The sequence below is a fragment of the Notolepis coatsorum genome (assembly GCF_963971535.1).
Source record: "Notolepis coatsorum genome assembly, chromosome: 11".
In the NCBI taxonomy this organism is placed as follows: domain Eukaryota; kingdom Metazoa; phylum Chordata; class Actinopteri; order Aulopiformes; family Paralepididae; genus Notolepis; species Notolepis coatsorum.
The window spans coordinates 105,211,059-105,238,966 of NC_140175.1; the positions used below are offsets into that span (position 1 = coordinate 105,211,059).

The 27,908-nt window shown below is 44.4% G+C and overlaps 1 protein-coding gene across 2 annotated transcripts in view; it reads right to left on the minus strand.

Annotated features, from left to right (window-relative positions):
• Positions 1-915: 915 nt before the first annotated feature.
• Positions 916-27,908, minus strand: part of LOC311236964 (vasculin-like) — a 69,994-nt gene continuing 43,001 nt past the window's right edge. For both annotated transcript variants that reach the window (XM_084324770.1, XM_084324771.1), the window contains exons 8-11: positions 24,620-24,775; positions 21,945-22,138; positions 18,398-18,500; positions 916-2,100 (exon numbers count right to left, since the gene is read on the minus strand). In XM_084324770.1, the coding sequence (XP_084180896.1) occupies positions 1,954-2,100; positions 18,398-18,500; positions 21,945-22,138; positions 24,620-24,775 (600 nt within the window). In that variant the 3' untranslated portion in view covers positions 916-1,953. The remainder of the gene's footprint in view (positions 2,101-18,397; positions 18,501-21,944; positions 22,139-24,619; positions 24,776-27,908) is intronic.

The following is a 27,908-nucleotide window of genomic DNA, read 5'->3' on the forward strand; positions in this document are numbered from 1 at the left end:
ATCTCAGGTCTCTAGTTATTCAGTATATCAGGTCTCTGTTATTCCCTGTATCACAGGTCTGTTATTCCCTGTATCTCAGGTCTGTTATTCCCTGTATCTCAGGTCTCTAGTTATTCAGTATCTCAGGTCTCTAGTTATTCAGTATCTCAGGTCTCTGTTATTCCCTGTATCTCAGGTCTCTGTTATTCCCTGTATCTCAGGTCTCTGTTATTCCCTGTATCTCAGGTCTCTGTTATTCCCTGTATCTCAGGTCTCTGTTATTCCCTGTATCTCAGGTCTCTGTTATTCCCTGTATCTCAGGTCTCTGTTATTCCCTGTATCTCAGGTCTCTTATTCCCTGTATCTCAGGTCTCTGTTATTCCCTGTATCTCAGGTCTCTGTTATTCCCTGTATCTCAGGTCTCTGTTATTCCCTGTATCTCAGGTCTCTGTTATTCCCTGTATCTCAGGTCTCTGTTATTCCCTGTATCTCAGGTCTCTTATTCCCTGTATCTCAGGTCTCTGTTATTCCCTGTATCTCAGAGGTCTCTGTTATTCCCTGTATCTCAGAGGTCTCTGTTATTCCCTGTATCTCAGGTCTCTAGTTATTCCCTGTATCTCAGGTCTCTGTATCTCAGGTCTCTGTTATTCCCTGTATCTCAGGTCTCTGTTATTCCCTGTATCTCAGGTCTCTGTTATTCCCTGTATCTCAGGTCTCTAGTTATTCCCTGTATCTCAGGTCTCTGTATCTCAGGTCTCTGTTATTCCCTGTATCTCAGGTCTCTGTTATTCCCTGTATCTCAGGTCTCTGTTATTCCCTGTATCTCAGGTCTCTGTTATTCCCTGTATCTCAGAGGTCTCTGTTATTCCCTGTATCTCAGAGGTCTCTGTTATTCCCTACTAAGATATGAGGAAAAACCAGCACCAGACGACAACAAACTGTGAATTGCAGTCACTTTATTCAACAAGCCTCCAGAACAGACCTGTTCCTCACATATTAAACACACGGTAACATAATCAATAATTTTCAGTAATAGAACAAACATTGTAGTCCGACAACGAAACAACCCCTGGTCTTTACAAATCAATAAAACAGTGTTTGTTGTTTTTTTCTCTCTTTTTCTCAAATCCATCGAGGACATCGGCCCACTTCTCGGGGATCACAGGTGTTTTGTGAGATGAAGGTGCGAGGGGCGGGCCTGGGGGGGGTCATCGGCCCTTCATTAGTGGGAAGACAGTGTCCTTTCCCTCAAGTGGGAACTTGCATGTTAGGTATGATAGTGTTGAAGATAGAGAGTGGACGCCTTCCGACATGTTGAATTTCATCCTAGTTCTCTTCACCAGGTTCTGGCCACACAGTGTGGAAACAACTCTTCAGTAATAGAACAGCGTGTAATAGAACAGCGTGTAATAGAACAGCGTGTAATAGAACAGCGTGTAATAGAACAGCGTGTAATAGAACAGCGTGTAATAGAACAGCGTGTAATAGAACAGCGTGTCGGCAGCAGGCCGTCTTGTCGTTTTCTCATCATAATATTCACCAATATGTTTAGCTCTTTTTAGCACCAGATTTAAGAAGAGGTCCGTCAGCAACAACTGCATTCAATTGCAGGAAGATCACGTTGTGAAACACGTCGCCTAAATCAACGACTGAATTAGTCAAAAGAAAAAGACCCAAAGATTACGAGTCGATTAAGAATATCTCTAGTCAAAGACGCCCCGAGTTAGCGGTGACCTCTTTAGCTAGCAGTGACCTCTTAGCTAGCGGAGCACATTGGTTTCAATGAGTTTCATTGGTTTCAACGCCAACACGCCAATTTTAACAGAAGCCTAGAGACCAATGTAAAGAGTTTCCTCCACACAATGTGAAAACAGCCTGCTGTAAAAAAGGAGAAAAAAAAAGAAAACGAGAGTAAAATTCAGAAACGTCCCGGCGGCCCTCCTGTGCGCTAAGAGAAGCAAGCAGAGAGGTGCTCTAGGCCTCGTCGTCCGAGGTGTCGCTGCTGCTCGTCTCCGTCTCCTCTGTGGTGGGCTGGACAGCCTGCTGGATGTTGTTGGCCATGGGGTCACCTGACAGGGCGCTCTTTAGCTGGCCGTTTTTCCTCAGGCTGCTCCTCTGTAGCTGTAGACCACAAGAGAGGATGTTCAGGTTTTTATTAGGGCTGTCAAAATTAAAGCTTTAACTTGATTCATTTAAATTATTTAAAGCATTAAAATAAATGTATCTAGATTAATCTATGGAGTGAAAAATCTTCAATCTTAGCGCCGCGGATATAAGAAAGAGGTCTAGCTGAGTCAATGTTGATGGTTTTCGTTGAACATTTGTATTTCACAGGAGAGAAACTGTATTCAAAGAAAGCTATTAAAATAGTCTTTGAATCCAAATATACTTTCTTTGTGTTGATTTTACATTAATTCCATGATTTTACTCAAGTAAATATCTGTTACAAGCTTCGGTCTTAAATAGAAAAATGCTATTTTTAATCTAGATTAATTACAGAAAATTGTGAGATTAATTAGTAATTTTTTTTAATCTATTGACAGCACTATTTTTTATATATCACACACACACACACACAGGAGAGGAGAGGTGATATGTGCGTGTGTGTGTGTCTAGAAGGAAAGTTTGACAAGGAAGTACCACCTCTACACTACCCAGACAGACACCCCTATACCAGGAAGTACCACCTCTACACTACCCAGACAGACATCCCTATACCAGGAAGTACCACCTCTACACTACCCAGACAGACACCCCTATACCAGGAAGTACCACCTCTACACTACCCAGACAGACACCCCTATACCAGGAAGTACCACCTCTACACTACCCAGACAGACACCCCTATACCAGGAAGTACCACCTCTACACTACCCAGACAGACACCCCTATACCAGGAAGTACCACCTCTACACTACCCAGACAGACACCCCTATACCAGGAAGTACCACCTCTACACTACCCAGACAGACACCCCTATACCAGGAAGTACCACCTCTACACTACCCAGACGCCTGTAGCTGTTCCGCAACCGTTCCTACTTCCGGGGTAGGCCTGATTGGCCCCGACAGGCACGTGACCCGCCACGGCCACGCCCCGCGGCAGCCCCAGGAGCAAGCGCACTACTGCTGGAGTTCGCTTCGCCTTTCACATCGCTGCCGTTGGCGAAAGCAGGATGAGAGCAGGATGAGAGGCGAGAGCGTAGATTTCGCTGTGTATCATTTAATCATTTAACATTTGAAAGGCATACATTGTTGTCATACAGAAGTACAGAATACTTTTATCCAAAATGCTTCTTACTGTTACACTGTTAGAGACTGTGCAGTGCACGGCTTTAGTCTCACTCGAGTGAGGAAGACCGCTGGTTCTCCAACATACAGCCCGCTGGTTCTCCAACATACAGCGGTGTGCTCTTCAGAATGTACCGGGAGAAACGTTTACTGTACCCCGCAGACATAAGCGTCTCACAGGGCTGAGCTGTGCACGGCTTTAGTCTCACTCGAGTGAGGAAGACCGCTGGTTCTCCAACATACAGCGGTGTGCTCTTCAGAATGTACCGCTGGTTCTCCAACATACAGCGGTGTGCTCTTCAGAATGTACCGGGAGAAACGTTTACTGTACCCCGCAGACATAATAAGCATATAAGCAGTGCTTACTAACGTTATTAGTTACGTTATTTCTGACCGAATTAGTCATTCATTTGTCTGCTTTCGCCAACGGCAGCGATGTGAAAGGCGAAGCGAACTCCAGCAGTAGTGCGCTTGCTCCTGGGGCTGCCGCGGGGCATGGCCGCGGCGGGTCACGTGCCTGTCGGGGCCAATCAGGCCTACCCCGGAAGTAGGAACGGTTGCTGAACAGCTACAGGCTACCCAGACAGACACCCCTATACCAGGAAGTACCACCTCTACACTACCCAGACGCGTGATTACACAAACAAGCCGCATTTCTCTGAGACGCTCTCTGATTGGCCGACGCCTGTTTCTACACTGGTTAAGCTTAGGCACTCTTCGAAGTAGGTTAAGGTTAGAGTTTGTCTCAGAGCGTGACGGCAAGTTCTTTCGACGGTTAAGCTTAGGCACTCTTTCGAAGTTGGTTAAGGTTAGAGTTTGTCTTAGAGCGTGACGATAGAACGCCAGGTAGTTTGCAGGCTGTTTGACGAGGAAATGGGCAAAGACACAGCTCGTCACGGATTGGCCAAGCACATCAGTGGCCAATCAGAGAGCGTCAGTCAGTGCCAATCAGAGAGCGTCTCCGAGAAATGCGGCTTGTTTGTGTAATTACGCTACCCAGACAGACACCCCTATACCAGGAAGTACCACCTCTACGCTACCCAGACAGACACCCCTATACCAGGAAGTACCACCTCTACACTACCCAGACAGACACCCCTATACCAGGAAGTACCACCTCTACACTACCCAGACAGACACCCCTATACCAGGAAGTACCACCTCTACGCTACCCAGACAGACACCCCTATACCAGGAAGTACCACCTCTACACTACCCAGACAGACACCCCTATACCAGGAAGTACCACCTCTACGCTACCCAGACAGACACCCCTATACCAGGAAGTACCACCTCTACACTACCCAGACAGACACCCCTATACCAGGAAGTACCACCTCTACACTACCCAGACAGACACCACTGTAGGAAGGTTTGACCAGGAAGTACCACCTCTACACTACCCAGACAGACACCCCTATATACCCTACACATATATACTGACGTGTATATATATATTAGTGATGCACGATATATCGGCCGATATGGCAGTTTTTTTTATACATCGGTATCGATCCAATATCAAGATAGGGCCGACATGTTTTATAGATATCTATATAGAACACTAGATAGCTTACCCGCGCTGCCGGCCAATGTAGAGCGACGTCGTCGTAGGGCGGCCATCTTGCTCGAGGCAGCTCAGCTACTGATAACATTCATGTCTACTTTTTTACTTTGAGTGCCACGCCGGGTTTTCCTTTTTACCCCCTGAATGCCACCATCGGCGCCAATGTTAACGTTAATATCGCCTAATCTATGTTTTAAATTATGGCTATGTGTCTAATCTGCCCATCGCATTATCAAAGACTATTTTCCAGTCAGTGCTGTCGAGGCAGATTGGTTTTTTATCGCGTAATTTCCGTTTCAGAGCATTTAGAAAAGCAGCCGTTTTGAGATAAAAAACCCAGCCCATTCTGGACCATTCTATGAAAATCGTCTTTTACTGGAATATTCCACAACGTTGATATTCGTCGGCCTTTTTATGAATCATTTTCAAATAAACGCTAGATGATCAATATTATACGTGCACGCAAGCACATTCGGGCCGCGCACGGATAATCGCTGCGTTGATTTCCTCTAGGACTTTTACAGTGAAACCGAAAGAGCCCATTTCACAAAACAGCTTATAACTTCATCAAAATTAGTCTGATTATCCTAACACTGATAACATAGAGTCCTTACCTGACATCAGATGGTATCCAACTGGTATATTCCAATTCCTGATCACCATTCGAAAAAATCGATAAGTGTATAGATCCAACGCGATACAGTAGAACTCCATGATCAGCGGGGCTCAGAGTCTCCAGAATGAACTGTGGTAACCCCGGCTGGATCAGTGGACTGGAAAATGTGGAGTACCGGATTTTTTCCCCCATCCATTTTCATTGAGTCCATTCCAAAATCGCTTGTCATCTGAAAGACGATAGGGGGCGCTTTTTTCCACATATAATCTCCGGCGGTGCTCGTGTATACTCGGGTAGGCTCGCGTGATGCAATATGATTTCAGATCGCTTAAAAAAAGAAATCCGAGAAATCTCGTGTGTGGCAGTTAAAGCGTTAAAGGCATTTTTCTTTTCTTTTTTTTTTTACAAACCGCTTGAATCACAGCCACGTTAATAATGCTTGTAATAAACCAAACAGTTTGTAAATCCGCCAATATTTCAGTGAGTTATGAGTATTTTTGTCTGTGCAGCTCACTCACCCTCACTCAAGGCTGACTCGAGCAAGATGGCGGCGGTTCAGTGACGCTGGTGACTCCGCCTTAAGCTATCTAGTGTTCTATATAGATATCTATGTCTACACTACCCAGACAGACACCCCTATACCAGGAAGTACCACCTCTACACTACCCAGACAGACACCCCTGTAGGAAAGTTTGACCAGGAAGTACCACCTCTACACTACCCAGACAGACACCCCTATATACCCTACACATATATACTGACGTATATATATATATTAGTGATGCACGATATATCGGCCGCCGATATAATATCGGCCGATATGGCCGTTTTTTTTTTACACATCGGTATCGATCCGATATCAAGATAGGGCCGACATGTTTTAGCCTTAAATAGTTTCAAAATATCAGTCATTTCTGAAAATAAGTTACAAAAGTAAAAAAATAAATGCATTTTGGAAAATAGCTCTTTATTTGATTATCATAAAAAGTGTTTTCTATACAGAGATATCGACATCGATAAATATCGGTATTGGCCAGAACAGCAATATTAATATCGGTTATCGGTATCTGCCACAATTTTCATATCGATGCATCACTAATATATATATATTGGAGGTGGGCATAGATAATTTTTTTAATCTAGATTAATCTATCTGCAATCCTGGAGTTAATCTAGATTAAAATGGTTCAAAAAATAATAAAGTCTGCCGAAGGCATTCAAAATATGTGTGTTCTACCCAAATAATGACCAGAGGAGGAGATTTATCCTCTCCTCTTCATCTGAGGAGTCACTAGCTGTTCTATCTCCTTGTTCAACAGCATGAACATGTCTCTTCTTTTTGTAATTTCCAGTGTTTCTTTTAAAACCAGACTTATCGTAATGTTCTGTGCCCTTCTTATTTCTACATGCACGCTCTATGTGGCCTTTTCCCCCACAATTACTCCAATCCATTCATTTACACCAACATGTTGGTGCAAGATGTCCTGTTTTTCCACAACGAAAACACAGACCCTGGCCGCTTTGCCCGTCACTGACCTTGTGCACTCTACTCGTCGTTGCATGTAACTGCTGGGCTTCCTTCGATGCCATTTCCATTGTTACACTGATATTGACAGCTCTCTCCAGTGTCAAATCACTCTCTCAGTAGTTTCTTCTGTGCACCTTCATTTCTTAATCCACACACAAGCCTGTCTCTCAGTGTGTCTTTTAGTGAATCTCTAAATTCACAATGTTCAGCTAACATTGTAACAGACTCTCCTTCCTCCTGGCTGCATCTGTGGACAGACGGTGTGGGGGGAGTGGAGCACAACTGTTCTCCACCACATGCTGCTCACACACACTGCTTCTGCAGACTGACTGCTCACACACACTGCTTCTGCAGACTGACTGCTCACACACTGCTTCTGAAGACTTTGTCCTCTTCAATTCCATTAGCTATAATGAAGTAATCAAAACGCTGAGTGTAACAGTTCCATTGCTCCACATTGTCATCAAACGGTCCAATATTTCCAATAAACCAAGCCATTTCTGTTGTAAACACTCACGATAGTCCAGTCGATCCTTCCTTTAGTGCAGGGGTCTCAAACTCAATTTACCTGGGAGCCGCTGGAGGTAGAGTCTGGGTGAGGCTGGGCCGCATCAAATATTATATATATATGATTTTTTTCTTTTTGCAAAATCAACCCTGCCTCTCTTTGTTAAATACAACAAGCAATGCTGTTTGTTATTTAAGATGAAATCGGACTCGGCACTGACAGATTTGTGTTCATTGTGCTGCTTTTATAAAGCCTCAAATGACGGCTTACAATATTTCATGAAAGCAAAGTGTTTTGTTTGTCTAAGATTTTTGTAGAGTACCCGGTTACCCCTATTATTTACACTTTACCTAAAATCCACAAGGATCTGATTAACCCTCCTGGTAGACCTATTGTTTCCGGTATTGGCTCTGCCACAGAAAAAATCTCTCAATTCATTGATGCGCATATTAAGGATTTGGCCTCTTCTCAGCGTGGTTACTTAAAAGATACTACTACTTTTTTGAACAGGCTTTCGACCTGCAACATTAGTCCTACAGACTTACTAGTTACCATAGATTTAGTCAGTCTTTACCCCAGCATTCCACATGCTGACGCACTTGACGCTCTGAGTTTTTATTAAAACTCGAGGGAAGTATTACTCCCCCCAACAGAAGCACTAGTTAGTTTAACCGACCTAGTTCTAACTAGAAATTATTTTAGATTCCAAGATAAATACTATTTGCAAAACAGAGGCCTCAGCATGGGCTCTCCAGCCGCTGTGAACCTAGCCAATCTTTATATGTCCAAATATGAAGTAGATCATATCTTTAATAATAACCCGTTTGAGAAATGTGTCAAATCTTATATGCGCTATATTGACGATCTGTTTTTTATTTGGTCTGGTTCATCATCTGATCTTTTTGCCTTCCTTGAGTACCTGAACACCTGTAGAAGAACGATAAAGTTTACATTGAAGTTTGATATGCATAATTTACCCTTCCTCGATGTTCTGATCAAGAAAGCCCCTAATGGCAACCTAATGGTTTTTTAAAAGGAGACAGACCGTAACTCGTTCTTGCATTATTCCAGTTATCACACCCCAGCCTTGAAGAACAGTCTACCTTATAGCCAAATACTTCGTTATAAGAGAATATGTGATACTGACGATAGATTTATTGCACAAGCAGAGGTCCTCCGTGGCAGTTTCCACGAAAGAGGCTACAGTGCCGATTTGACACTCAAAGCCCTGAACAAAACCAAACATATCGATAGGGCCACGTTGTTCACCCCCAGAAAGAAAGAAGACAAAACAGACAAAGTATCTTTTGTGTCTACTTACAGCCCTATCACGAGAGACACACAGAGTATTGTCAATAAACATTGGCATATTCTGCAGTCCGACCCTCTTATAGGGGCAGCGTTTCAGCATTCGCCTAACTTTTTTTTTTTTTTTTTTTTAAACTTAAATTTTTTATTAACAGTTTTTAGACAGGCAGCACTTACAAAAAATAAATAATAAAAAATAAAGAGACTAGCATCACAATAAAAACAAAAAGAAAAAACAGTGCACATAAATATTTACATGGGTTAGTTGTCTGGTTCCCCTACTGTTGTTTTCTAGGTATTTGATACAAAGGCTGATTGTGTATCTCCCTTAAACAGGCATAAACAGGTAATTCCTACTCAAAGATGATAAATGCTGACTAAGGCTTGTATGTGTGATCTGGGTCCAGAGACCCTCCTTGAGCTTCTTTCTTCCCTTCTCCTTCGTCCTTTCTTTTTTTTTCTCTTGTTTATTAACTTTCACTTTGCCTTTTGGTTCACCCATACACAAACCACATCATCCCTGAATATTTAATATCACACCGTTAAACAGACATAAATAATAAGTTATAAAAGCATTCAGCAATTGTAATATCCCCAAAACAAAATAGAAAATACTAACTAAAGTACAGGTGTGTGACATGGGTTCATAGACCCTCCTTGAACATCTTTCCTCCTTTACCCTTCGTTCTCTTGTGTTGCATTTGGTTCTTCCTCTGTGATGTCGTTCTCGTTCCTTTTATAATCCTCCCACTTTCCCCATCTTTCCCCAAATTTCTCTTCCTGTAACCTCAGCATGTGTGTTATCCTTTCCATATCCTGTATTTCTTCCACTATTCCTACCCATTTTGCTATTGTCGATGGGTCTTCCTTGTACCACAGTCTCGTTATTGCTTTTCTGGCCGCTATCAACATTATCTTTATTAAATATTTGTCCCCCCCTTGTATTCCCTCGTGTGTCAGGTCTCCTAAGTAAAGCACCAGTCCTGTTTGTGGTAGCCCGTATCCTAATATTCTGATCATTGCTTCCCCTATCTCCTCCCAATCCCCAGAATATGTGCGTGTGATTTGCCCCCTCCTTCCCACACATCCTCCAGCATGCTTTTTGTGTTGGTGCATATTTTCCCTTCAGCTCTGGGGTTATAAAGAATCTGATTATGTTTTTCCATCCAAATTCTTTCCATATTCTCGATCCTGTTGTTGAATGATGTACCTCGCATATGTTCCCCCATTCCTTCCCTGTTATTCCTATCTCTAGTTCTCTCTCCCATTTCTCCCTTATATAATCGGTCGTGTCCCCCTTGCTGGTCATTATAGCCCGGTATATTGCTGATATTACTCTTCCTTGCCCCCCTTCGTATGCCCATACTATCATCTTTATTATTCCATTCTGTTCCTCGTCTTTGGCCCCCCTTATTTCTTTGTTGTAGTAGTCTCTAACCTGTAGATATCTGAAGTGGTCCCTGTTTTCTAGTCCAAATTTCTCCTTTAATTTTTGTAGTGTCTGCATTTCTCCCTTCTCTATCATTTTGCATATCGCTGTTGCCCCCCCCCTCTTCCACCTTCTGAATCCATGGTCTAACCTCCCTGGTTTGAATCTCTTGTCATGTGCTACCCATCTCAGGACCCCTGACTGCTTCTCCAATTTGTGTGTTTTTACTACTCTGTTCCATATGGTCAAGGTGCATTTGGTGATTGGATCTAATAGTCCCTCTTTTTCTTTAAATAGTTCCCTATCTCCCACCAGAGCTTGTACCTTGTATCCCTCCCCTTCTTTTTCAATGTCTTTCCATCTTGCTTCATATCTGTCGTTACACCAGCACGTCACTGCTCTCAGTTGTGCTGCATAGTAATAATCTTGTAGGCTGGGTACTGCCATCCCTCCCTCTTCCTTTGGTAGTTGTAGTGTTTTATATCTGACCCGTGGTCTTCTCCCCGCCCATATGAACCTCGATATCAGTCTGTCCCACTCCCTGAATTGATTCTGTGGTATTTGTATCGGTAGTGACTGGAATAGGTACAGTAACCTTGATAGTATGTTCATTTTAATGACCTCTATTCTTGAATTGAAGTCCAAGTAGGGCTGGGCGATATGGAAAAAAATCATATCGCGATAACGATATGATAATTTTATTTTATTTCTCGATATCGATAATTATCGAATTGTTATAAGTATAAAAATTTTTTTTTTTTTTTTTTAACAACAGATGTATGTTTATTTTGCAGCAATTATTTGTCATTGCCGCCATCTTTAGTGTTACATCCCCTCACACTCCAGTTCTCAGGCTGCAGCTGGTTTAAAAGCTAAAGTAAACCGGCTTCTCTGCTGGCTGTGGCTCCAGAGGAGTTGAACAGTTCTGGCTCTGCTCGTTTATTTTCGATCTTTTGGCGCTTTTTTGGTGGACAAACCACCGCACATGTGCACTGTGACTCGTGACTGGAGTCTAGTTCTGCTAGCACACATAGCCTACTGTGTACAGACGGTTTCAAAATGTATTTAAAATTAGAAAGCAAACAAAATAAATGGACAAGAGAAAAAGAAATCTGAATTTGGTCAGTATTGTCATTTGGACAAGCAAAGCCATTACTTTAAGTTGCAGGCAAGAAAGACAAGTCTGTCCACTGTCTCTGGTTTTAAAACTGCCCTGTTGCAGGTAAAAAAAAAAAAAAAAAAAAAAAAATTTTTTTTAAATTTCGATATTCGATATCGATTATTAAAATATATCGCGATATTTATCGTTATCGTTATATCGCCCAGCCCTAAGTCCAAGGGCATTACTGTCCATCTCTCTAGGTCTCTCTTGATGTTCTGATTTATCTGTGTATAATTCGCCTCAAACAGTTTCTCCACCCCTCTTGTGATGTTCACCCCTAAGTATTTAATCTTGTCCATGTCCCATCTTATCCCGTACTGTTCTCTAATTTCCGTCGTTGGAGAATAGTTCCATGCTAAGGTCTGTGTCTTTGTCACGTTTAGTTTGTATCCTGAGTAGTGGCCATATTCCTTCAGTAGATCCATCAGTGCCGGGAAGCTCTTTTCTGGTTGCCTCATGTATACTATCACGTCGTCTGCAAATAGGCCTAGTTTATATTCCGTTCCCTTTATCCTTACTCCCTTGATCCTCGGTCTCTGTCTGATCAGTTGTGCCAGTGGTTCTATGAAAACGGCGAAGAGCGTCGGTGAGAGACAACATCCCTGTCTGGTAGCCCTCTCTAATCTGATTCTATCCGTCAAGCTGCCATTCACCTTAACCCTCGCTGTCGGTTCTTGATATAGCGCCTTGATCATCTTCATCGCCCTCCCGTTCAGTCCGAACCTCATCAATGTTTTATATAAAAATGTCCAGCTCACACTGTCGAACGCTTTTTCTGCATCTAGGCTAATCAGTACCGCGCTACCCCCTTGTTTTTGTATCTCCTCTACTATGTGTAATGTCTTTCTCACGTTGTCCTGTGTCTGTCTCCCTTTAATAAATCCAGTTTGATCTTAATCTATAATGTCTGGCATAAACGTCTCAAATCTTTTTGATATTATCGATGTATACATCTTGTAATCTACGTTAAGTATGGACACAGGTCTGAAACTACTACATAATTCCCTATCCTTCCCTTCCTTCGGTATCGTGGTGATTATGGCTTCCTTCCACGAGGGGGGCATTTTCCCCTCTTCCATCGTGTGTCTGAACGCCGCCCCTAACATGGGTGCTAATTCAGTTCTAAATGTCTTGTAGAATTCCGATGGGAATCCGTCGCTCCCCGGAGACTTGTTGTTTTTAGCTCTACTAATTGCATCTTCCAGTTCTTGTTCCGTAATTATTTTATTTAATTTTTCATTCTGTTCTTTCCCTATCGATGGTAACTCTAGCTTCTCCAGATATGTTTCTATTTCCTCTTCTCTCGCTGCTTTTGGCTGTGTGTATAATTTCTCATAGTATTCTCTAAATGTCCTCTCTATTTCAGCTGGGTCCCTCAATATTTCATTAGTCTTTGTATCCCTTATTGTGTGTATCGTGTTCAACTTCTGTTGCGTTCTAATTCTCCTAGCCAACAGTCTGGTCGCTTTTGGTCCCCCTTCATAGTACGTTTGTTTCATGAACCTCGCTTTCTTTTCTATTTCCGTCAATAATTCCCTATTTATCCTGGCCTTTACTTCTTTGATTTCTCAGAGCGTTTCCTGTTCTGTTGATATCGGGTGTCTCCCCTCTAGCTTCTTCAGCTTCCCTATCAGATTGTGATATGTCTCCGTTCTGGCCTTCTTCAGCATTGCTGTTTTTTCCATCAATTTCCCCCTTATCACTACCTTCAGTGTGTCCCATAGAATGTTCGGGTCTACCGCCCCGTTGTCATTTTCTTCCTTATATCTGGCTATCTCCTCCTTGATCTGACTCACCACCCCTTTGTTATTTAATATTCCTACATTTAGTCTCCAAATCGTGTTCCTCCGTCTCCCTTCTAGATCTACTGTCAGATATATGGCACTGTGATCCGATGTCCGCCACTCCTATACTGCTCTCCCGTGCCCTGTAACTGTCCCCCGTCGTCATCAAAAAGTAGTCTATTCTCGCATATGTCACGTGTGGGTGTGAGTAATGTGTGTATTCCCTGTCCATGGCGTGCATCCCCCTCCAAACGTCTGTAATTCCCATTTCCGTCATCTGAATATTCATATATCTACTGATGGGCGCCCGTCCTTTTCTAGTACTCGTGGTGTCTAGGTCGTGATTCAGTACTACGTTAAAATCTCCCGTACATATCAATATCCCTTCTAGTTCCATCACTATCATGTCAAAAATGGTCTCATATAAATCCCTCTCACTCTCTGGGGGTGCATAAACATTTACTAACGTAACCATTTGGCCCTCCATTTTCCCCTTCACCAGAACAAACCTTCCCTCCTTGTCTCTTACTTCCTTGATCAATTCAAATTTGACTGTGTTTTTGATTAACGTGATTACTCCTCTCCTCGGGTTTTGTTCAAAGGAACTATAGTATGCATTTTCATATCCAAATCTCTTCAGTTTCTCATGACCCTGTGCTACCAAATGTGTCTCCTGCAGAAAAATCACTTCCATCTCACTTTTTTTACATTTCAACATCACTTTGCCCCTTTTTATCGCATTATTCATTCCATTAACGTTTAACGACATCATTTTTATACCTTTAACCATTGTCATCTTTCTTCTTCTTTCGTCTGTCAGTCCCCCCCATGTCACACTCATTCCCCCCTCCGGTTGGAGCCTCCGCTCTCTTCACCGAATACATATAATGATTAACATAAATAAAAAACATAAACTTTACATAAAGTGCTCCCAAGGCGTTCGGGGGGTCCCTGTGTCCCCCCCTGTCCCCTGCTGGTGGGTGAGGGGTAATTGCCCTCCTAGCGAGGGGCCCCCTCCTGACGGCTTGGGGGTTTGAAACCCTTGCCCCCAATCGCTCGTCATATTTGTCCAGCTTTCTTACTGTTTTTTTTTTTTTGCTTTCGAGCTCCTGGTCAAAAGCGCTCTGTCCTTCCTTTTGATCAAAGACCCTCTTTTCTTGGTCCCTCTCAATGTGACTCATATGTTTCATTGTCCCTCCTTCCTCCCATATCCGTGTGCGGTGTCTCCCGTGTACCCCTTACTACTTTCTTTTCCTCTCCTCTATTTTCTATGTGATGTCCATTTATCCCCTTAATCCCTCCCCACTGTGTTACTCACAGCGTGTGTCTATTTATCTGTTTCAGTATGTTCTGTGTCTCGCCTATCAAACCTAGTTATATTTCCATTTATTTCCTCCATCAGCTTGTGTATTATGTGTCCATGTATACGTTACGTTCATTTCTATATCCTGCCTCTACCTGGGAATGTGTGCTTATGCATATGTTATTTCAGTTTCTATACTTTGTCTCTATTTGAATAGTTTTTTCAATCTCTTGTGCGTGTACTCATCCGTTCGCCTCCTCCCGCCTCCTCTCCGTCTGGCCTCCTCATCCGTCTCCGTCCTCGCTCCGTCACGTTTCACCTCCGCCTTCTCCTCTCTCCTCCCTCCGGTTTCGGTCTCCCACTCTGATCCACCTGCGGGCTCCCTCCAATCTCTGCTGCAAGCTCCTCGTCTGTTCCTCCCGCCTCCTTCCTTCTCCGTCCTCCGTAATCCGCATCCCTCGCCGTCTCATCTCTCGCTCCGCTTCTCGTGCCGTCGCGTACATCGCCGCCCCTTCCTCCCAGTGAATCCTTAGCGAGGTCATGGGTGACTGGAATCTCATTCCGTTTTCTTTCAGGGTTTTCTTCAGTCCCGCGTAGGACCTGCGTGTTATCGCTACCGCTGTCGAGTAGTCGTGATCAAATGATAGTCTTTTCCCTTCGATTTCAATCTTCTTGGTCCACGCGGTTCTGAGTACCAATTCCTTAACCTCGAATCTCAGAAAGTTAATAATCACCGCCCTCGGAGGTCTGTCTGGTTGTGGTCTCGGAGCCAACGCCCTGTGGGCCCTCTGTATCTCCATTTTTTCCAGTCCCGTTTCCTTCAGTTGTTCTTTGATAAGCTTTTCCACATATAGGGTCACCGATTCCCCTTCGACTCCTTCTTTCAGTCCCCATATTCTGATGTTATTTCTCTGTGACCTCCCCTCCATGTCCGACATCTTTGTCTCCATCTGTTCTTGTTTCTGAATCACACATGTTAATACCTCGTGTATCTCCGTGTTCCATTCCTCCGCGTGTGCCGTCCTAGTCTGTAACTCGGTCACGTTTCTGTCCTGTTCCGCCATCTTCTCCTCCACCCTTTTGATTTCTGTATTCATTTCACCTCTGAAGTCCTCCTGTTCCTTCCTCAATTCCTCCCGTAGCTTCCCAATATCATTCCTTATCGTGTCCGTGTTCAGTTTTATCGCCGCTGTTATGTTCTCCAGTATCCCGGCCTGCATGATCACGGCCCATCCTGGCATTCCCGTGTCTGCCTCAGCGGTACCTCCCCCTTCTTTCGCCTGGCTTTTCTCGGCTTCGCTTCGGGGATTCTGTTTCTTCTGATTCTCTCCTTCTCGTATGTTCTCCATTTCTATTTCCTTCACAATCGTTGTCTCTTCCTTACTTCTCGTGAGCATTTTCCTTTTTAATTACTTTTCGGGTCTTTTTTTATCCGTTTTTTCACTCATTTGACCAGGAGCTCTATCGCACGTGTGTTACCCGTCTGCTCTCATACCGGAAACCGGTTTCTCGCCTAACTATTTTTATAAGAGACAAACGAATCTAGTCAAAACTGATTTGCCCTTAAAGAAACCTTCTCATTTTATGTCCAATATCCCAGATGGGAATTTTCCCTGCCAATCCTGTGTACAGTGCCAGGGCATGATTAAAGATAAATTTTTCGCAAATCCTAAAATGGGGAAAAATATACCAGTCAAAGGACGGATTACGTGTAATTCGTCTAATCTGGTGTATTTGCTAAAATGTCCTTGTAATTTTTCTTATGTGGGCAAAACAACGCGAGCCTTTAAATCAAGAATCAGTGAACACAAATGTGCTGTGAGAAATTCAGATGTCAAGTCGTCGGTAGCTCGACATTTCTCTAAGTGTAAACATACCGTCAACGATCTCAAATATATGGGACTAGAGTTAGTACTCAGGCCAGCGCGAGGTGGAGACGGACACAAGTTGCTGTTGCAACGTGAATGTTATTATATCCACCTGTTCAATTGCATCGAACCTAGAGGAATGAATGAAGAGAACGTTTTAACCCGTTTCCTCTAACCTCCTTACACCTACAGTGTTATTTCTGGTTTTATTAAAGTTGTTGTTTGTTGCTAAACAAGAGGCATGTTTCACAAGGATGCCCAATGTATAATTTGAAACTATTTAATTAAATATGTAAAGGGGCTCAATTAGCCCTAGAAATTAATGGGCATGTTATGTTATAATATCAAGTTTCTGGTAATTTTGTTTATGGGATTGCAGCACCCAGTGTTAGAACTTGTGAGCGCGGTCTAACTTGACTATATTGTCTAAGATTTTAAAAGGTTTAAACTTTACAGCACTGACAAAGTTGAACAAAGTCCCACAACATTAAAAAAAATTAAATAAAAAAAAACAATATTAAAAAGAAAATTATTATTTTTGTAATTTTTATATTTTTTTAACTTTGATGTCAAGTAGGGGGCCGCAAAATAACATCCAGCGGGCCGCGAGTTTGAGACCCAAAGTTTAGTGTGTGAAGTGGATTTCCTCTTCTTGTAGATGTTTCCAAGTGCCGGGCCGCGTCTATACTTTCTACAACGGAGCTCGGTTTCCGGGTTCCTCCGATTGGCCACGACGCACACGTGACCTCCGCTAGCACGGCCCCTTCCTGCCGCGCGCCTCGCTCGCCAGCTTCCTCAAGCGCCAAGCTCCTGCCGCGTGAAGTGGGTGGTGGCAGCATAACAGCGTTCAGCCTGATGTAATGCGCCGAGCTCCGTCATTGAAGTGGGTGGTGTTGTGCCAAAATCCTACCCCTTGCCATAATTTTACCCCACCCACTCAGTCAGCGTTGGTTAATACTGCTGGAGCATTGGTTCATTTTGGTCCGATTTCCTTGCACGATTTTGCGCGCCGCGTGGGAGTAAATTCGAGACACATTCGGTTGCAAAAAGGTGTCCCACGGTCTCCTCTATGGCCCTGAATATTTTCAAGCGGATCGGAATCACGGCGTGCCCGTGGGACACTTTTCCTTTTCGGCGAGTTTATTCCACGCTTTCGGCTGTTGTGCCAAAATCCTACCCCTTTGGCAGCATAACAGCGTTCAGCCTGATGTAAAGTAGCGATTTTATTGGTTTGTCATGACAAACCAATTACATAATCCAACATATGTGTAAAGAAACAACATATTCCAGTTAACGGTATATTTTTTTAATAGTTTATGCATTCGTAAATATGAGTCATTGAAGTGGGTGGTGTTACCAACAGCCAGCGTTCACCCTGATGTAAAGTAGCGATTTCCATTTCATTGAGGAAGCTGGGAGCGCGGCGCGGCAGGAGTTCAAGTTCAAGTTTCTTTTATTGCCACACGTTGTTCCTGTTGGCGAGCTCAGCGCGGCAGGAAGGGGGCGTGCTAGCGGAGGTCACGTGTGCGTCGTGGCCAATCGGAGGAACCCGGAAACCGAGCTCCGTTGTAGAAAGTATAGACGCTGCCGGCGTATGACGTGAGCTAACATGCTAACTCGCTAAGCTAACATGGTAAACAAAGGTCCCGACGGACTTCTTCTTTCTTGCATTGCGCAGATTCAGACGTCCTCATCGCCGAATTGTGTTATATCCTGAGGACTTCTTAACCTCACCTGTATAACAATGATTACCGGACCACTACTTTAGTTTGACACCTTATTCAGACTACAGCTCAGGTACATACGTGCAATCACTTCCTGGGACCACAGCTGGGAACTACGGCAAGTATTTAAGGACAATACATCACACTCCCAGACCCAACTTTGAGAAATAGATTAACGGCGTCAATTGTATTATCGCGCGATAATAGTCCCGCGTTAACGCAGCACATTAACGGCCCAGCTCTAATATATATATATTTATTTTATTTTTCACTTCTTCACCCCACAAATCAACAGTGTACTTTAACAGAGTAATAAAGGGGCATAGGTCACCTGTTCACTGATGGCTTGGAACTCCCTCATCTCATCCTCGGTCAGCGGAGCACACGTCTCGTCGTTCTCACTCTCCTCCTGCCAGCCCATCTCCCTCAGCAGCCTGACACACATACAACACTTCTTTTAGCACACAATCCCCCCTAGTCAAGACCCTCTTTTAGCACACAATCCCCCCTAGTCAAGACCCTCTTTTAGCACACAATCCCCTGCTAGTCAAGACCCTCTTTTAGCACACAATCCCCCGCTAGTCAAGACCCTCTTTTAGCACACAATCCCCCGCTAGTCAAGACCCTCTTTTAGCACACAATCCCCTGCTAGTCAAGACCCTCTTTTAGCACACAATCCCCTGCTAGTCAAGACCCTCTTTTAGCACACAATCCCCCCTAGTCAAGACCCTCTTTTAGCACACAATCCTCCGCTAGTCAAGACCCTCTTTTAGCACACAATCCCCTGCTAGCCAAGACCCTCTTTTAGCACACAATCCCCCGCTAGTCAAGACCCTCTTTTAGCACACAATCCCCCGCTAGTCAATACCCTCTTTTAGCACACAATCCCCCGCTAGTCAAGACCCTCTTTTAGCACACAATCCCCCGCTAGTCAAGACCCTCTTTTAGCACACAATCCCCTGCTAGTCAAGACCCTCTTTTAGCACACAATCCTCCGCTAGTCAAGACCCTCTTTTAGCACACAATCCCCCGCTAGTCAAGACCCTCTTTTAGCACACAATCCCCTGCTAGTCAACACCCTCTTTTAGCACACAATCCCCTGCTAGTCAAGACCCTCTTTTAGCACACAATCCCCCGCTAGTCAAGACCCTCTTTTAGCACACAATCCCCCGCTAGTCAAGACCCTCTTTTAGCACACATATCACCTGTGATGCCTTTAACATCAATATTCGTTTTCCTCTCCCATCTCTCCATGGTGAACAGAATCCCAAACACAGTAGCCATACTTGATGAATTGATGTTAATAACTGCAGAACTATATTAGGGACGAGTTAGAATTTTATATATATATTTTTTTTTAAGTGAAGCAAACCATTCTTATTTAATAAATGTTTATATTTAGAGGCAGCCTAATTTTCATAGCCTAATTGATCTAAAAGATGCACATGCTACTGTTTCTGTTTGTTTATTAAAACCGGTTGATAGGCCAATGCAATGCTGTTATTATAGGCTACGATGGTGAATGGTGTCATTTTGATTTATTGTCAGCTAAGCCGATCAACGTTCTGAAGGATTATCTGAAGTGCCTATTTATGTGCAATACCCTTTGATTTTAATGATCCATTCTATTAAAAAGAATAACTGAAATTGAACTGAAACTGAACATTTTAATTGAATTTAAACTAGAAAAAAGCAGGAAGCCGGACCAGCACTCTCAGATTTAGCCATTAACACTGAAGAAGGAACACCTGTTCTGAAACATGTCTGTTGTATCCGGCTGCGATTAAAATTGTCGAAACCTGAGAGTGCTGGTCCGGCTTCCTGCTTTTTTCTACTTATATCTTCGGGATTGCAGCACCCAGTGTCAATTATTGTGAGCGCGGTCTAACTTGACTTTAATTGAATTTAAACTGAAACAGAAAATAACAATTTCGTGTTTTTTGAATTTTTTAATAATCTAAACAGTAGACTATTCTAAAATTATTTTGGTCAGTCATGCACATCCCTAAACTATATCACAACATCCGTTTTCTCAAACACACCATGCATGTAAATAATCCAAGTCTCCTTCATCCAGTCGTAAACTCAATACTTCACAAACGCATGCATTTTGCACAAGTGTGCGTTTTGAACTCTACGCCATGCATTCAATTGAAATCCTGCCTCCCAGGAGTTCTGCTCCCATTCACCCACTAATAATAATAATAATAATAATAATAATAATAATAATAATAATAATAATAATAATAATAATAATAATAATAAGTATACAATTATTATATATACATTATTTGGTCCTTTTTCTCGATTTTAATATTCTATTCAGTGTCACGGACCTCTATGTTACCGTTAAAAGGCATACTGAGACCCCTAGAGTGCAGTACCGGCCATATCCTGCTAGGTGGCAGTATTGCCCACCCTTTAAAACCCTGTTCCAGACTGTGTGTCACATCTAATCTCGTCCGGGCGGTGAATTTTGGTCCAGGCAAGTCTAGCGGCTCACCCGATCACATTGGAATGCGTCCATGGTCCCTCGATGCATGTGTTGTGCCAGATTATGTCGTGGACCCGATGGTCATCAATACTGGAAATCGCGACCAGACAATTGGAATATTCTTTTTGGAATACACCCGATCAAAGGTAAGTCATATCGATCCAGTCGATCAACGTATATAGTATCCAAAACGAACGTTGATGACGATCAGAGCATCAAAAAACGACCCCCCCTTTGATGCATTCATGATGAAACATAATACCTATTATATACCTTTGATTTGGAAACAGTAGCATGTCCAGGCGAGCAACGCGAACGCATTTAGCAAAATTCACATATCGCTCCATAGCGCCGTTTTCAGGAATTAGCCAGGATCACTCTGAAACTATACAATATTCACGACGGGATAACACGTGAACGTGTACTGAAAAAAATTATTCTTTTTCACATGTTGAATGAGATTTGGTTACTGTCAAATGAGCGATAGTATTGTCTCCATAGCTATAATATAGAATATAGATATAAGCCGATATGGCAGTTTTTTTACACATCGGTATCGGTCCGATTGCAAGATAGGGCCGATATTAAAAAAATATATATATATTTTTTTTAAATCATTTTTATTTTATTTCTACATGTTTTGGCCTTAAATAGTTTCAAAATAGTCATTTCTGAAAATAAGTTACAAAAGTTAAAAAAAAAATTGCATTTTGGAAAATAGCTCTTTATTTGATTATCATAAAAAAGTGTTTTCTATACAGAGATATCGACATCGGTAAATATCGGTATTGGCCAGAACAGCAATATTAATATCGGTTATCGGTATCGGCCACAATTTTCACATCGGTGCATCACTAGGACTTGGACTATATTGCGAGATGTTTGAGAGTTTATAAATGGATGTTTTGATATAGTTTTGCGGTTGTTCAAATTGGCCTCTGTCGAACTTCAATTCATCAAGCATGGCTGCAGTCTCGTTCACCATGGAGCCGAGGAAATGCGAGGAAAAAATAAATCTTCATGAATTCAAGGAATAACGGGGTGAGTAATCGATACACAAATGATCGTTTTTGGATAAAGTATTCCGTTAAGCTGCTTTGCTTTGGCTTCTGACATCTTACACACTTTTGGTATCGTATAATCTTTTTTTGCCTGTTACCAGCCTAATAACCGATACCAGCAGTGTTATCGGTATGTCCCTACCGACTACGTATAGATGCAAGCTAGCAGTGCTTATTGATATAATAAGCTCAAGGACAAATGTAGAAAGGTTCCACCCCAAAATGTAACAAGCACCATAAGAGAAACAAGAGAACAAAGTGCAAAAGCATCCCCTCAACAGTCAGCAAAAGTTACTGTTCTAAGTCGGCCTATGAACGTGTACCTGTGTTCAGCCTCCAAAGAGCTGGAGAGCAGCGCCTCCTGCTGGCGGAGGGTGGTGGTGCTACTCAGACTGACAGGGTTTCCGTTCTCCTGGGGAGCTCTGCTGCCCTCGTAGCCGTTACAGTTGCCACCGCCGTTCTCCGCCGACCGCTGGTTCAAGTGGTTGTTGTTCTGCAGGTGGAAGGCTTCCTCGTCCTGCGATGATAAACAAACTTTATTTGCAGCACCTTTACAGCGCCTTTCATACAAGAATTGCAGCCCAAAGTGCTTCACACAGTAGTAAAATATGCACGGTGGTGCAGTGGTTAACCCCCGTCGCCCCACAGCAAGAAGGTCCTGGGTTCGAATCCCGCTTGGGGACCAGGTCGCCAGGTACCCAGGTGGGGCATCTCCAAGGGTTTTTCCCTCCAGAAAAAAAGATAAAACCAATGGAAACACACTCACGCTGACAAAGATAGACAGGAGCACTTGGATTGGTCCCCATGCTGCAACCCATGTCTACTCCGTGCCATCTTTCTTCCCGTTTGATACCCACACAGTTTAAAACCTGACAGTATTTCTTCCCTGTTTGATACCCACACAGTTTAAAACCTGACAGTATTTCTTCCTGTTTGATACCCACACAGTTTAAAACCTGACAGTATTTCTTCCTGTTTGATACCCACACAGTTTAAAACCTGACAGTCTTTCTTCCTGTTTGATACCCACACAGTTTAAAACCTGACAGTCTTTCTTCCTGTTTGATACCCACACAGTTTAAAACCTGACAGTCTTTCTTCCTGTTTGATACCCACACAGTTTAAAACCAGACAGTATTTCTTCCTGTTTGATACCCACACAGTTTAAAACCAGACAGTATTTCTTCCTGTTTGATACCCACACAGTTTAAAACCTGACAGTATTTCTTCCCGTTTGATACCCACACAGTTTAAAACCCGACAGTCTTTCTTCTAGTATACAAGCTACACTATTAGTCGCCTACAATTAGTCCAAAATGCGGCTGCCCGTCTTCTCACTGGTACCAAAAATGTGGCTTCACTCCACTGGCTCCCCGTCCGTTTTTCCGCATTGATTTAAAATGACTGCCGACTGTTTTTAAAGCACTACACGGGCTGGCTCCATTGTACCTGGCTGAGCTCCTGCACCACCACACCCCATCCAGAGCCCTAAGGTCTGCTGACCAGCTGCTGCTGGGGGTGCCCAGGACCAGGCTCAAAACCAGGGGAGACAGAGCTGCTGCTGGGGGTGCCCAGGACCAGGCTCAAAACCAGGGGAGACAGAGCTGCTGCTGAGGGAGGTGCCCAGGACCAGGCTCAAAACCAGGGGAGACGGAGCCTTCGCTGCTGCTGGAGGTGCCCAGGACCAGGCTCAAAACCAGGGGAGACAGAGCTGCTGCTGGAGGTGCCCAGGACCAGGCTCAAAACCAGGGGGGACAGAGCCTTCACTGCTGCTGGAGGTGCCCAGGACCAGGCTCAAAACCAGGGGAGACAGAGCTGCTGCTGGAGGAGGTGCCCAGGACCAGGCTCAAAACCAGGGGAGACAGAGCTGCTGCTGGAGGAGGAGCCCAGGACCAGGCTCAAAACCAGGGGAGACAGAGCTGCTGCTGGAGGTGCCCAGGACCAGGCTCAAAACCAGGGGAGACAGAGCCTTCACTGCTGCTGGAGGTGCCCAGGACCAGGCTCAAAACCAGGGGAGACAGAGCTGCTGCTGGAGGTGCCCAGGACCAGGCTCAAAACCAGGGGAGACAGAGCTGCTGCTGGAGGTGCCCAGGACCAGGCTCCAAACCAGGGGAGACGGAGCCTTCGCTGCTGCTGGAGGAGCCCAGGACCAGGCTCAAAACCAGGGGAGACAGAGCTGCTGCTGGAGGAGCCCAGGACCAGGCTCAAAACCAGGGGAGACAGAGCCTTCGCTGCTGGAGGAGCCCAGGACCAGGCTCAAAACCAGGGGAGACAGAGCTGCTGCTGGAGGTGCCCAGGACCAGGCTCAAAACCAGGGGAGACAGAGCTGCTGCTGGAGGAGCCCAGGACCAGGCTCAAAACCAGGGGAGACAGAGCTGCTGCTGGAGGAGGTGCCCAGGACCAGGCTCAAAACCAGGGGAGACAGAGCCTTCGCTGCTGCCCCTCAGCTCTGGAACAGCCCCCCCCCCCCACATAAGATCTGCCTAGAGGCTTTTAAATCGCTGCTTAAAACGCACCACTTTCCCCTGGCCTTTGACCAGAGTTAACCTGCCACCTGTTCATTACGTTTGCTGTTACTCTGGACTTTTTATCTAATTTCTTGTCTCTTTTATATTGCACCTTGCTCTTGTTTTCTTAAATGTACAATCCCTTTTTCTGTCATTTTAGTGTATTTTTTTTTTTTTTTTTTTACTTGTTACTGCATTGGATGTGTTTTTATCGTGTCCTACCTGTGAAGCACTTTGGTTGGCTTTTAGTCATTTGTAAATGTGCTATAAAAATAAAGCTGACTTGACACTATTATACAAGCTACATTTATTATGTATTCATTTATTTTTTAACCCTTTCACTGCCACACGGCAGAAGGTTAGCCCTTTACTATCACACAACCGACGGCGATGCATCGCCGTCGGTTGTGTGATAGTAAAGGGCTAACCTTCTGTATTGTCACAGTGAAAGGGTTAACACAAGCCGGTAACCACACCGTCACAGTACCCACCTTGCAGTGGAGGTGGAGCTCCTCCTCTCCCACCACATCCTGCTTGAGAGCTCTGAGGAAGTGGCTCTTCTTGTCGGAGCGCATGCGGCTCAGACGCATCATCATCCTGGGAGGTCCGGCCTGGTCCACCGGAGACGAGGAGCTGGAGCGGCTGGCCTGAGACACACAGACACCTCCATCAGCCTTCTACTGGGGCCGAGCCCAACCCTCTACTGGGGCCGAGCCCACACGTTCAGACACACCTCCATCAGCCTTCTACTGGGGCTGCGCCCAACCTTCTACTGGGGCCGAGCCCACACGTTCAGACACACCTCCATCAGCCTTCTACTGGGGCCGAGCCCAACCCTCTACTGGGGCCGAGCCCACACGTTCAGACACACCTCCATCAGCCTTCTACTGGGGCCGAGCCCAACCTTCTACTGGGGCCGAGCCCAACCTTCTACTGGGGCTGAGCCCACACGTTCAGACACACCTCCATCAGCCTTCTACTGGGGCTGAGCCCACACGTTCAGACACACCTCCATCTACCTTCTACTGGGGCCGAGCCCACACGTTCAGACACACCTCCATCTACCTTCTACCTCCTCAAACACACCTCCATCTACCTTCTACCTCCTCAAACACACCTCCATCTACCTTCTACCTCCTCAAACACACCTCCATCTACCTTCTACCTCCTCAAACACACCTCCATCAGCCTTCTACCTCCTCAAACACACCTCCATCTACCTTCTACCTCCTCAAACACACCTCCATCAGCCTTCTACCTCCTCAAACACACCTCCATCTACCTTCTACCTCCTCAAACACACCTCCATCTACCTTCTACCTCCTCAAACACACCTCCATCTACCTTCTACCTCCTCAAACACACCTCCATCTACCTTCTACCTCCTCAAACACACCTCCATCAGCCTTCTACCTCCTCAAACACACCTCCATCTACCTTCTACCTCCTCAAACACACCTCCATCTACCTTCTACCTCCTCAAACACACCTCCATCAGCCTTCTACCTCCTCAAACACACCTCCATCTACCTTCTACCTCCTCAAACACACCTCCATCTACCTTCTACCTCCTCAAACACACCTCCATCTACCTTCTACCTCCTCAAACACACCTCCATCTACCTTCTACCTCCTCAAACACACCTCCATCTACCTTCTACCTCCTCAAACACACCTCCATCTACCTTCTACCTCCTCAAACACACCTCCATCTACCTTCTACCTCCTCAAACACACCTCCATCTACCTTCTACCTCCTCAAACACACCTCCATCTACCTTCTACCTCCTCAAACACACCTCCATCAGCCTTCTACCTCCTCAAACACACCTCCATCTACCTTCTACCTCCTCAAACACACCTCCATCTACCTTCTACCTCCTCAAACACACCTCCATCTACCTTCTACCTCCTCAAACACACCTCCATCTACCTTCTACCTCCTCAAACACACCTCCATCTACCTTCTACCTCCTCAAACACACCTCCATCTACCTTCTACCTCCTCAAACACACCTCCATCTACCTTCTACCTCCTCAAACACACCTCCATCTACCTTCTACCTCCTCAAACACACCTCCATCTACCTTCTACCTCCTCAAACACACCTCCATCTACCTTCTACCTCCTCAAACACACCTCCATCTACCTTCTACCTCCTCAAACACACCTCCATCAGCCTTCTACCTCCTCAAACACACCTCCATCTACCTTCTACCTCCTCAAACACACCTCCATCTACCTTCTACCTCCTCAAACACACCTCCATCTACCTTCTACCTCCTCAAACACACCTCCATCAGCCTTCTACCTCCTCAAACACACCTCCATCTACCTTCTACCTCCTCAAACACACCTCCATCTACCTTCTACCTCCTCAAACACACCTCCATCTACCTTCTACCTCCTCAAACACACCTCCATCTACCTTCTACCTCCTCAAACACACCTCCATTTACCTTCTACCTCCTCAAACACACCTCCATCAGCCTTCTACCTCCTCAAACACACCTCCATCTACCTTCTACCTCCTCAAACACACCTCCATCTACCTTCTACCTCCTCAAACACACCTCCATCAGCCTTCTACCTCCTCAAACACACCTCCATCAACCTTCTACCTCCTCAAACACACCTCCATCTACCTCCTCAAACACACCTCCATCTACCTTCTACCTCCTCAAACACACCTCCATCTACCTTCTACCTCCTCAAACACACCTCCATCTACCTTCTACCTCCTCAAACACACCTCCATCTACCTTCTACCTCCTCAAACACACCTCCATCTACCTTCTACCTCCTCAAACACACCTCCATCTACCTTCTACCTCCTCAAACACACCTCCATCTACCTTCTACCTCCTCAAACACACCTCCATCTACCTTCTACCTCCTCAAACACACCTCCATCAGCCTTCTACCTCCTCAAACACACCTCCATCTACCTTCTACCTCCTCAAACACACCTCCATCTACCTTCTACCTCCTCAAACACACCTCCATCTACCTTCTACCTCCTCAAACACACCTCCATCTACCTTCTACCTCCTCAAACACACCTCCATCTACCTTCTACCTCCTCAAACACACCTCCATCTACCTTCTACCTCCTCAAACACACCTCCATCTACCTTCTACCTCCTCAAACACACCTCCATCTACCTTCTACCTCCTCAAACACACCTCCATCAGCCTTCTACCTCATTAAGCTGAAGTGACTGGCCTGGGACACAAACACATATCCATCAACCTTCTAGGTTTATATATATATTATGTATATATGGTCAGCACTCAGCAGGTTGTCTATAGGTTGTCAGCAGGTTTATATATAATAATAACTTTGTATAGTGCTTCACAGCAGTAAAATTACATAAAGTGAGCAATGCATAAAGTGCAGACACATAAAACACATTATTCATTGATTACAGACATATAAAACGAGCATAAATAATAAAGCAGCAAGGTAAGGATTAGGATGCAACATCCCAATAGGCCTCTTTGTTTACGGTTTGATTCAGTTTTAAAATAGACAGTAATAAAAATTATAAAATAGACAGTAAAATTGTGCAATAAAAGTTAGTAAAATAGAATAGCGGTTCCCAAACTCTGGGTCGCGACTCAAAATGGGTCGCGGACCCGTTTTTATTGGGTCGCCAATAAATAATAATAAAAAAAGAAAATACAATTAAAAAAAAAATTTAAATAAAAAAGCTGTAGATGTGTTGATTCAGTTTGGCACCACATACTTATGTGAATCTGGGTTTTCTACTCTAGCA